Raw genomic sequence first — 12,871 nt, forward strand, 5'->3', positions numbered from 1 at the left:
CTTTTCATAAGTTGCATTGTACCACATTACTTCTTGTTGCCTGCAGAATGACTACACTTGATCTACCTTATTTTGACGAAAAAAATCAACAAGGCAGTCAAGGAGGCAAATTCCAACTTTTTGACAACTTTTGTCAAATTCCCCAACTTTTTTCGAATACTAATGAAAATCCCCATCTTTCCAAGTGCATAGGAACTCTGTATATACATATACACATATTGTTTATAATAATATTTACCTAAATACTACAACTTTCAAGAATATTCTTCAAAACTGTAATATTTTTATCAGATCTAAAAATCTACTAAAAACTCATTTTCATGAATAAAAATAAATTTTATTGAAAATTTAACTACAAAAACTTTTGCTCAATTTTTATGAAATGTTGTTTTGATGAGTTTAATTTGCAATATTTCATAAAAACTATTTAAAATTTTTAATCATATTTTTAAATAAATTCAAACAAATTTTGTACATATAGCAAGAATCTTAGAGAAATCACCTTCCTTTGCTCTAAGCATAGAAGGTACAGGCATGGTTATTCTTGTCCCCATTGGACTACCATCATCATTTAAAAGACATATATTATTAGAATCAAATTTTGGAATGAGTGCCTTTTGTTTCTGTTTTACACCTAAAATATATGCTTTCTTTTTCTGTCCTTTGACTGCTACTAAAATTTTGTCTCCTATTGTTCCAATACCTGTTGGTTTTCCTTTCTTATATACATGAATGCAAACAGGTGGTTTTCCTTCCAGCATAGCTTGTTTACCTAATGCACTGTTGTCAATAACTCTAAGTCTAGTCATCTTCATAATATGATTAACTGAATTAGTTGTGCTGTAAATAAAATAAAAAATTATCATTTTTAATTTATACTCTCTATATATAGACATATATAGAATTAAAAGTAAATTATCTGAAAATTATTTAATTATAAACAAATGATAGAAAAATTACTATTTACTGGCTGAATTAAAAATTTGGTATCAAGTTACATGTAAAGAAATATTCTAGTGAAGTTAAATATTTTTAAAAATATGTTCTCTTGTGATTGTGTTTTAAAAAAATATAATTTATTTGTTGTACAATCAAAACTATTAAACTGTAATTAAAATTATACTATTTTTTATTAAAAAAATTACAGAACAGTTACACAAAAAGAAAAGTATTGTAAATTAAAATTATTTCAAATAATTAAAAGATGGTGATGGAAAGTCTTTAAGAAATAGGGAGAGAAGATTTAGGGGAGAAAATTAGATTTAATACTTTCATAAACTAATATAGAGTAAGAAAAAACAATTCTATTAATATTTTGTAACCATGTTTCCAGTCTTGTTCAAAAAAACTAAATGGAGCAATGTCGTATAATATCGGGTCATTATATAGCCCGATGTCATACAGCAGTTGCTGGAGCTTTATTATAATGTATCAAGTTTTCATTGAGTTGTTTATATAATAAAACTAAATGGAATATGTGAAACATCAAATATATGTAAATAATGATTAATTTTATGTAACTGACATTTATTTTTAATTAATTACTACCTAGTTTAGGTATGTATTTTAATAATAATTAAATATATCAATATTTTGAAATTTCAAGTAGTAGTAAAATTTTTATCAGCCTTTACAAATAAGTGAAAAATAAGCAAAACCTATTTACACTGTGAAAGACATAACCTGGAACATTCCTCTCTGCATAAAATATTTAAAAAACGTTCTAAATTTAAGAAAGCATTTGAAAGTATTCAAAGCTTAATACATATATAACATCCCAAAGCCTGTTGTAATGATGATAAAGCAAACAACAAGCTTCATTAAATGGGCTATTAATTAAGGCTGTTGTTTGGTTTATCAAAGCTTAATATAATTTAACTAATCAGAAGAAAAACAATGAGTATATTCTACATAAATTAAAATATAATGCATATTTTATTATTCTGAACATTCTGAAAATATAGTAAGAAATTTAATATGGCAAAATATATCTTAAATTTAGTACAGAAATAAATAGGCTATATAAATATCAAAATAATATATAAGCAAGCATAATATATAATCAATTGCCAAACGATCGCCTGTTCTTTTATTCCAGAATGTTCTAAATTTATTTATTTATTTAATTTTAATTATTAATTTACTTAAGAGATGGCGCCTAACGCCTACCTCTAATGTCAAATTTACTTTAATCCAATCATTTAATTAGCCGTGTTAAAGCCCGATATTTAGGCGATCGTTTGGCAATTGATTATATATTACTCGGGCTGTGAGTCGATGTTATTTACAAGCATAATTTTTTATAGTTAGGAATATTCTACATAATTTTTTATGTATACTAAATAATTTATAATTATTATAAAGAAAAATTACACAAATTTTTCTTTATAATAAGTCCAACTGGAGGCCCATGGACCAATTCTGATCAGATCTTGGTAAGTAGTCTGCATCATCATTATTAAACAAATTACCATCTTTTTAAATCTTCAAAAAAAAAAAAAAAATTACCACCTTTTAAAATATTCCAGAAAATAATTTAATATTGCAAGAACAATATTAAATTATTCGCTGGAATATTTAAAAAGGTGGTAGTTTGTTTAATTTTTTCTAGTTTCACCATTATTTGATACTTTTGTGAACTTGGCATTACTAGAATAAAATTAAATTTAGGAACATGTATTTTTTAAAATCATTTTAACTAATATCCCAAAATGCAATAAAATGCTTTAAACTAGTTTCTATATCAAGTTTATCAATATTTTACTTTGTTAAACTAATGCAATTGATGTATTACTGATATACTGTAAATGAATCATTACTGATTAGTGAAAGAATACAATTATGTTTTGAATGAAAGTATTGTATTTGAGAGAAATTTAAAAAGTAGATACAGAAAAATTTTTTAAAGCATTTTATTTTCATAACAACTTCTTACAATATCTTTATAACATACATTTATTTATTTTCAGTGTAATCACCATAGTTCTCAACTCAATGTATTACTTGTACTTCTATATTTGGGAATGAGCTTCTTGATACCTAAGTCATAAAAAACTGCTGCCTGTCTATTGAACTACTTTATCTTTCATCTTATTGTTGTCATTAAACTTCTTTTTCACAATATGTTGATGACCACTTGGTAAGAGATTTAGACTGCCAGAGGATGGCTCAAAACTTCCAACTTAAAAGTCTACAACTACTTCTGTTTGACAAGCTGTATGGCATTACTGTGAAATAGGCAAACTTCTCATGTCAACATTTCTCACTATTTCTTTGGAAATGCTCAATTAAATCTTTTCAGGGTTTTACAATATGTAGCAGCACTTATGGTGTCTCCTCAAGACAGGAAATCAACAAGAAGAGGTTTCTTTCTGTCCCAAAAGACAGTTGCCATTATTTTCCTCTCTGACATAAATGTTCTGAATCTTTTTACCAATGGAGAACAATCATGGCAATATTGCTCAGATATATTATGAAATACTCCTGTTTCGTCTCCTATCAGTGTGCAGTCCAGAAAGACATCACCTTGTTCCTCATAATACACAAGAAATGATTTAAGCTGAAGTCACTTGATTTACCTTCTGCTCCTCAGCCAACATTTTATCACCTATTTTGCATATATTGATAGTTTTCAATATTCTAATCTTTCAGTCATTGTCTCATAAAGAGGTTGCTCTTGACACTTCTGAGCTTTGTTCATAAAATTCATCCATTGTCAAATACCTATTAACATGAATTTTGTTCTAAATTTTTTGTCTAAGGGATTCTTGATGATTAATTGTAATGAACAGAGGAAGAGGAGGAGGAAGAAATTTTAGTGTTTAAGAATGGACATTTATGATGATAAATGCCTATTCTTCCCATTTTAGATTCATGACACCATCTCACCATATTTTGTCTATTCATAAAGCCTTATGAGCATTAATGATTTAGTGATAAATTTCAGATGCTGTTTTTCATTTTGCATTGAGGAAACAAATTACCAGACAAACTTTGCACTTGGAGATATTTAGAAATTGATACCGCTATTCACCACAATAGCTGCAGTACTGTGATTACATTTCATAATCTCTGGAGAGTAAGGCAAATCCTGGATGACATGCAAGGATAGCCAAAGGCAAAGAAATAGCTTTCCTCCTATTTTTATAGGCCTATAACTTTACTTTTCAAATTTCTCTTGTAAAGGCTATCTTATATTATTTGTTATTTAATTAAAAATTCAAAATGCCTTATTTTCCTTCCACATATTCATAAAAAAGTTACTTCTTTGGCTGATGACTTAAGCTCAAAACTACAATATGGCCATCAAACTAAAAAAATTAGACTAATCTGACAGAATAACTACTTTGGTAAGTGTTTTAAGCTTAACATTTATCAGACTGAACAACATATTTCAAAAGTTACAAATGAACAATTGTTGCTAGGTAAAGTTGATTGTTACAGATTATATAATATTTAATTTTTATAAAATCTTATCTACTTTTTATTTATCACAATTAATTTTTCTTTCACCAACCATTTCCATGGTTTATGTAAAAATTCATAATTTTTTATGTTGATTTTGTAGACTCAAGCTATAGATTTGTATCTCACTGTCTTATACAACAAAACATTTGTAAAATTCAAAATTTTGAAATATGTTAGTCACTGATCTACAAGATTATATTTGGAGAGCTTTATTGATATACAGTAATTATTCTTTGTTGTTATTTGTGTAATTTTAAAGCAGTTATAAATTACTTAATTAAAACTACCTAAGTTTTGGAGTTGAAAACATGTATATATATATATATATATATAGTGAAAAAAATTCTTTTTTGGTATGTTCACAAAACTTTTGAGCAAGTTTAATTTGTTTTTTGTTTTAAATTATTTTTGAATACTGAAAAAATTTAGATATTTGTAATTTTACAATGCAATTATTTATCTACTAATAAATATAGAAAGTTTAATTTTGTTAAGTAATTTCTTATAAAATCATGAATTCACAGCTGACATGACATTATTCAACCCAACCAAAAGATATAATCAAAAATAATCTCAAAAGTTAATATATGTAAATAATAGGTTCAAAAATTTGAATTTTATAATTTTCATTAAATAATTTTAATTTTAAATTAGTTTATATTTATTTTTCCAATTTATCAAGCAAAAGAACTTTATAGAATATACTATATGTAGGATGCTTTATACTAGAACTTTAATTTGTACTAGTTTGCCTTTTGCTCTCATTGTAATTCTTATGATTATGCATAAAATTGCTTGAGAGAATGAATTATATAGGAACACAACTAACAAGGGGACCTTATGGTCTCGGAAATTCAGTTTGGGATGAGACTTTGCAGGTTAGTAGTATACCTCAAGGGAGTTCACCCAGAAGAATTGTAAAGCGCACTAGCCAGAATATTCCAAGAAAAAGGGCTTTAAAGAGTTAAGCGCAGCTCATATACTGGTTGATTTTACACTATGGCAGCATAGAAAAATGGCTGAGTCTGTAGTGAACTCACTTGCCACGTGGGTGATCTAGATTCGGATCCTACCTTCGGCTAACTTTTTAATTGTCTTAAAAATTATAACAACTTTCAAATAAAGTTAATGACTTAAAAATATTATCAATTAAATCATAAATAATTTTATTTCATTTATGAAATGACTGTTACAGCTAATTAAAATGTGAATTAAAGATAATATTTTATTTTTATTTTTGTTCAACCTTGTAACGTCTATTTTTATAGACAGGTAAAAAATCTAATAAAGTGTATACAAAATTGTGCTTATCTGATTGTAAATAATAGAGAAATAAATTCCTGTGAAGACTATAAAAATACAATCAATAGTGCATCATCAACTGTCATTGCCAATTTTTAATGAAATGATCTGGTATGCCTGGTATGCTTTCAGGCTTTCTGATGAAAGAGAAAATTTCATGAATGTAAATGAAGTATGCTTTCCAATAGATCTTTTAAAAAAAAAAGATTGTTCGTGTAAACAATCATCCTTCATAAATTATGCAAGATTAGTTTTGTTTTCAATGTTTTTATGATAATTATCATTCTGGTGCTTGCATGTAAAATAAAAAATTGACAAATAAAGACAATATTGTAAAAATTTTTATATAAATAAAACTCTACCTGAAAATTTGTTATAGTGGTAATTAAAGTTTTAATTTACTTCCATTAAAAATGCATTTGAAATTATTCAACTTTTTAAAAATAAAATATCTTTAATTCACATTTTAATTAGCTGTAACAGTCATTTCATAAATAAAATAAAATTATTTATGATTTAATTGATAATATTTTTAGGTCATTAACTTTATTTAAAAGTTGTTATAATTTTTAAAACAATTAAAACAAAAAAAATTAGCCCTAGGTAGGATCGAACCTAGATCGCCTATGCGGCAAGAGAGTTCGCTACAGAATCAACCATTTTGCTATGCTGCCATAGTGTAAAATCGACCAGTATATGAACTGCGCTTAAAACTTTTTCTCGGAGTCTTCTGGCTAGTGCGCTTTACAATTTTTCAGGGTGGACACCCTTGAGGTATACTACTAACCTGCGAAGTCTCATCCCAAACTGAATTTCCGAGACCATAAGGTCCCATTGTAAGATGGAAACACATGCATTTTGAATGATGAGGGACATCCTCATCATCTGAAATGAGAGACATGTTGTCCAAAATTCATATCCTCAGAAACCAATAAAAGCCCATGTTTCTATCTTAATTGTGTTCCTGTATGATTTGTTCTCTCAAGCAATTTTATACTTACTCATAAGAACTTTAATAATGTTTTATGATCTTAACTGATATATTGTTAACTTACTATTACTGGTATAATATGACCATTATATATACAAATAAAATATAGCAAATATATTATAAATTATTAAAACTTTTCTATAAAATAATTTCAGAGATGTTTTATATACATTTCCAATTCATAATTTATAATTGATTTCTCAAATCCAAGTTCAGTGTTACATAGTAATAGTGTAAAATTTGTTTTCTTTTATATAATTAAATTACAATAAATCTAAAAATTAATGTTTACTGAACTAAAGTCAATAATAAAAGATCTGTTAAAAATTTTGAAAAATACCACAAAAATTTATCATCATCAAAAATATAACAATAATACTCTATTTGATAACTGAACAAATTTTTAAATAAAGATCTGTTTAATGAACCACATTTACATCTTGGATATTGGCACCATCTAGTGAGAATGATGTAAACCAGTGGTTCTCAACTTTTTTGTTGATGTACCCCATTAGCCCATTAGTTGTTTCTAAAGTACCCCTTATATTTTTGTATGTAAATTTTATAATTACTGCATTAGATGTATACAGTCCTTATAACCCTATTAACTGAGTGCCATAAAAAATAAACTCTAGTTAAAAGTGAATTACTTATTTTATGTAAATAATAATAAATTTAATCAGATACATACATTTATTTATTATTATTTGATAAGTATATTATATAAAATCACAGAATACATGCATAAATTACATTTCCTAAAAATAAATAATTATAATTAACGATAGAGAAAATTTAAATTATTTTATGATAATTTCTAACAAAATTTAATGGGATATTTGTTGCAATAAATCTTCAGCAATTTTTTCAAAATTTGGTTTCCACGTTGTTAAATACGGATTATAATTGTGTACGTACAATGTAATGGCTGCGAATTTATAACATGCAGAACAATAAATGAATCTTTCAATTTTTGTAACAAACATAACGTCTAAATTTGCTAAATATCAAGTAATGCATGGTAGGGGTACAATCCAGGCCTCATTATTCCTAATACTAGTAATCCAGTAAAAACAAAAATGCCCCAATCTCATTGAGCAATAATTATAGAATAAAATAAAATAGAATAGAATAGAATAAAAAATTTTTTTCTATTCTAAAATTAATGCTCGGTTAAACTGTAATTTTANTTCAGCAATTTTTTCAAAATTTGGTTCCCACGTTGTTAAATACGGATTATAATTGTGTACTTACAATGTAATGGCTGTGAATTTATAACGTGCAGAACAATAAATGAATCTTTCAATTTTTGTAACAAACGTAACGTCTAAATTTGCTAAATATCAAGTAATGCATGGTAGGGGTACAATCCAGGCCTCATTATTCCTAATACTAGTAATCCAGTAAAAACAAAAAAGCCCCAATCTCATTGAGCAATAATTATAGAATAAAATAAAATAGAATAGAATAGAATAAAAAATTTTTTTCTATTCTAAAATTAATGCTCGGTTAAANATTTTACACTATGGCAGCATAGAAAAATGGCTGAGTCTGTAGTGAACTCACTTGCCACGTGGGTGATCTAGATTCGGATCCTACCTTCGGCTAACTTTTTAATTGTCTTAAAAATTATAACAACTTTCAAATAAAGTTAATGACTTAAAAATATTATCAATTAAATCATAAATAATTTTATTTCATTTATGAAATGACTGTTACAGCTAATTAAAATGTGAATTAAAGATAATATTTTATTTTACACTATGGCAGCATAGAAAAATGGCTGAGTCTGTAGTGAACTCACTTGCCACGTGGGTGATCTAGATTCGGATCCTACCTTCGGCTAACTTTTTAATTGTCTTAAAAATTATAACAACTTTCAAATAAAGTTAATGACTTAAAAATATTATCAATTAAATCATAAATAATTTTATTTCATTTATGAAATGACTGTTACAGCTAATTAAAATGTGAATTAAAGATAATATTTTATTTTTATTTTTGTTCAACCTTGTAACGTCTATTTTTATAGACAGGTAAAAAATCTAATAAAGTGTATACAAAATTGTGCTTATCTGATTGTAAATAATAGAGAAATAAATTCCTGTGAAGACTATAAAAATACAATCAATAGTGCATCATCAACTGTCATTGCCAATTTTTAATGAAATGATCTGGTATGCCTGGTATGCTTTCAGGCTTTCTGATGAAAGAGAAAATTTCATGAATGTAAATGAAGTATGCTTTCCAATAGATCTTTTAAAAAAAAAAGATTGTTCGTGTAAACAATCATCCTTCATAAATTATGCAAGATTAGTTTTGTTTTCAATGTTTTTATGATAATTATCATTCTGGTGCTTGCATGTAAAATAAAAAATTGACAAATAAAGACAATATTGTAAAAATTTTTATATAAATAAAACTCTACCTGAAAATTTGTTATAGTGGTAATTAAAGTTTTAATTTACTTCCATTAAAAATGCATTTGAAATTATTCAACTTTTTAAAAATAAAATATCTTTAATTCACATTTTAATTAGCTGTAACAGTCATTTCATAAATAAAATAAAATTATTTATGATTTAATTGATAATATTTTTAGGTCATTAACTTTATTTAAAAGTTGTTATAATTTTTAAAACAATTAAAACAAAAAAAATTAGCCCTAGGTAGGATCGAACCTAGATCGCCTATGCGGCAAGAGAGTTCGCTACAGAATCAACCATTTTGCTATGCTGCCATAGTGTAAAATCGACCAGTATATGAACTGCGCTTAAAACTTTTTCTCGGAGTCTTCTGGCTAGTGCGCTTTACAATTTTTCAGGGTGGACACCCTTGAGGTATACTACTAACCTGCGAAGTCTCATCCCAAACTGAATTTCCGAGACCATAAGGTCCCATTGTAAGATGGAAACACATGCATTTTGAATGATGAGGGACATCCTCATCATCTGAAATGAGAGACATGTTGTCCAAAATTCATATCCTCAGAAACCAATAAAAGCCCATGTTTCTATCTTAATTGTGTTCCTGTATGATTTGTTCTCTCAAGCAATTTTATACTTACTCATAAGAACTTTAATAATGTTTTATGATCTTAACTGATATATTGTTAACTTACTATTACTGGTATAATATGACCATTATATATACAAATAAAATATAGCAAATATATTATAAATTATTAAAACTTTTCTATAAAATAATTTCAGAGATGTTTTATATACATTTCCAATTCATAATTTATAATTGATTTCTCAAATCCAAGTTCAGTGTTACATAGTAATAGTGTAAAATTTGTTTTCTTTTATATAATTAAATTACAATAAATCTAAAAATTAATGTTTACTGAACTAAAGTCAATAATAAAAGATCTGTTAAAAATTTTGAAAAATACCACAAAAATTTATCATCATCAAAAATATAACAATAATACTCTATTTGATAACTGAACAAATTTTTAAATAAAGATCTGTTTAATGAACCACATTTACATCTTGGATATTGGCACCATCTAGTGAGAATGATGTAAACCAGTGGTTCTCAACTTTTTTGTTCATGTACCCCATTAGCCCATTAGTTGTTTCTAAAGTACCCCTTATATTTTTGTATGTAAATTTTATAATTACTGCATTAGATGTATACAGTCCTTATAACCCTATTAACTGAGTGCCATAAAAAATAAACTCTAGTTAAAAGTGAATTACTTATTTTATGTAAATAATAATAAATTTAATCAGATACATACATTTATTTATTATTATTTGATAAGTATATTATATAAAATCACAGAATACATGCATAAATTACATTTCCTAAAAATAAATAATTATAATTAACGATAGAGAAAATTTAAATTATTTTATGATAATTTCTAACAAAATTTAATGGGATATTTGTTGCAATAAATCTTCAGCAATTTTTTCAAAATTTGGTTCCCACGTTGTTAAATACGGATTATAATTGTGTACTTACAATGTAATGGCTGCGAATTTATAACATGCAGAACAATAAATGAATCTTTCAATTTTTGTAACAAACGTAACGTCTAAATTTGCTAAATATCAAGTAATGCATGGTAGGGGTACAATCCAGGCCTCATTATTCCTAATACTAGTAATCCAGTAAAAACAAAAAAGCCCCAATCTCATTGAGCAATAATTATAGAATAAAATAAAATAGAATAGAATAGAATAAAAAATTTTTTTCTATTCTAAAATTAATGCTCGGTTAAACTGTAATTTTACTAGACTACAGATTCACTTGGCACTAACGGCACAAATAGACGGGCAAATCAAGTGGACCAACAAATTGTTTAGACTGTTAAAAGGGAAATCAGTGTTCATACTGGGATATTTTAAAGCAAGTTTTTGTCATTTCTTGTTTCTTGTGTTAATAATTTACAGCAAATTGATTAACATACGTCATTTTATAATGAAAGTTAGATGTACCCCTTCGATTTACGCTCATACCCCCGGTTGAGAACCACTGATGTAAACCATATGTTTATATACATGATAGTATTGAATCATTATAAATCTTTTAATAACAATCCTTTTGGAACTACAGCTTGCTTTATTTCATTACAATGGATAAAGAGAACAAAAAACTTATGAGCACTTTATTTTTAGTCATACAAAAACTATTAATCATTACAAAATTTTCTTTTTTAATTAGGAAGTGTATTATTTTCAGTTATATTATATATTTGTAACACCATTAAAACTGAAACAATCAACTATTTAACTGTTAAAAAATATTTTCTGGGAAATAAATAGTAAAGCAATAAATACAGAAGGATATTTCTCAGGCTATTCAAAGTGTCTGGAAATGAAAGTTTTTCATCAGTTGAATTAATTCAAATTGTAGATAATGCCAAAGAGCCAAATCAAATTTTCTTTTAGCATTGCTTTTCTTTTTCCTGACAGCTATTTTTCCAAGATTAATAATTTTTCTTATAATATGAAATGATGTCATTTCTTAATTATTTTTTTCCATTTAAATGGTAACATAAAGATAAAATTAAGTAAATTTATAATAATTGTAAAAATTTCAATCACAATGAAAATACAGCCAAGAGAAAAACCAAAAAGTATTTCCAATAAACTGCTATTCACAAAATGTAAAATACACAATGAGTGAAATTTGCACTTTGTGAGACTGACTTCACCATAACCAAACATGTCATTGGGATTAAATGAGTCAAACTTACTTGTTAGACAAATTTTACCATAACAACCAACCTCTACCTATCCACTTCACCATGACAAATTCATCAAAGCAGGGATCATAATCTGGGCCCACTGTCCAGATACGACCTGTTAAGACTTCATATCCAGTCCATGGCCTTGATGATTTCTTTTCTGAAAACCAATGTTTCTAACATCTTGCAGGGATGAAAACTGAAAAACTTCAAAGTTCTACACTGTTTATGTAAGTTGTAAAGGCTTGGAAAAAAAATGGTCTTTGTTAAAGCTTTTTTTTAGTTTATAGTATGTTTTGGTTCACCAAATAATAATGAATATGGCCTGCATTTGATATAAATCTATTTGACTGGTCCTTTGCTGCATTTGAGTTTGAGATCCCTGATCTATGGTGTACATTGCTAATACCATGGAAGATAATAGCTTTTTTAATTATACAAAGTATATTTATGTGTCTGTAAGCATGGCCCTAAGTGCCATTCTTAGGAAACATGAATATACAGTAGAACCTCGATTATCCGCCCCCCGATCAACCGACCATTCTAGTCGGCAAATTTCAAATGTTCGCTTGTGATGTGGCGCTACAATATTTGGCTATGTCTTGGCTACTTTAATATTATTTTTACGTGTTTTAGCTGGCAACACTCATTCGACCACGAAAGGGAGCCAGTATTTAAATGAAGCTTAATTTTCTAATTTCTAACGATACAATAGTGACGATTATTATTTTAAAAAATTTTTGTTAGGCTTAACATCGATGAAAATTCAACCCAAAATAGGTTAATAGCGATATACTAATATACTAATTACATGGGATATAATAATATACTACACTAATAATGGATTTTTTCATACTTTTCGGTTATCCGACTTTTCAATTATCCGACCAACCCCAGTCCCCAATTAG

At 26.9% G+C, this 12,871-nt stretch overlaps 1 protein-coding gene across 3 annotated transcripts in view; it reads right to left on the bottom strand.

Annotated features, from left to right (window-relative positions):
• Positions 1-373: 373 nt before the first annotated feature.
• LOC111621156 (39S ribosomal protein L14, mitochondrial-like) overlaps positions 374-12,871 on the bottom strand; it is a 25,147-nt gene continuing 12,649 nt past the window's right edge. For all 3 annotated transcript variants that reach the window (XM_023363222.1, XM_023363221.1, XM_023363223.1), the window contains exon 3: positions 374-840. In XM_023363222.1, coding sequence (XP_023218990.1) covers positions 459-840 — 382 coding nt within the window. In that variant the 3' untranslated portion in view covers positions 374-458. The remainder of the gene's footprint in view (positions 841-12,871) is intronic.

Source organism: Centruroides sculpturatus, unplaced genomic scaffold, assembly GCF_000671375.1.
Source record: "Centruroides sculpturatus isolate CEXI.00-Female unplaced genomic scaffold, Cexi_2.0 scaffold171, whole genome shotgun sequence".
Lineage (NCBI taxonomy): Eukaryota > Metazoa > Arthropoda > Arachnida > Scorpiones > Buthidae > Centruroides > Centruroides sculpturatus.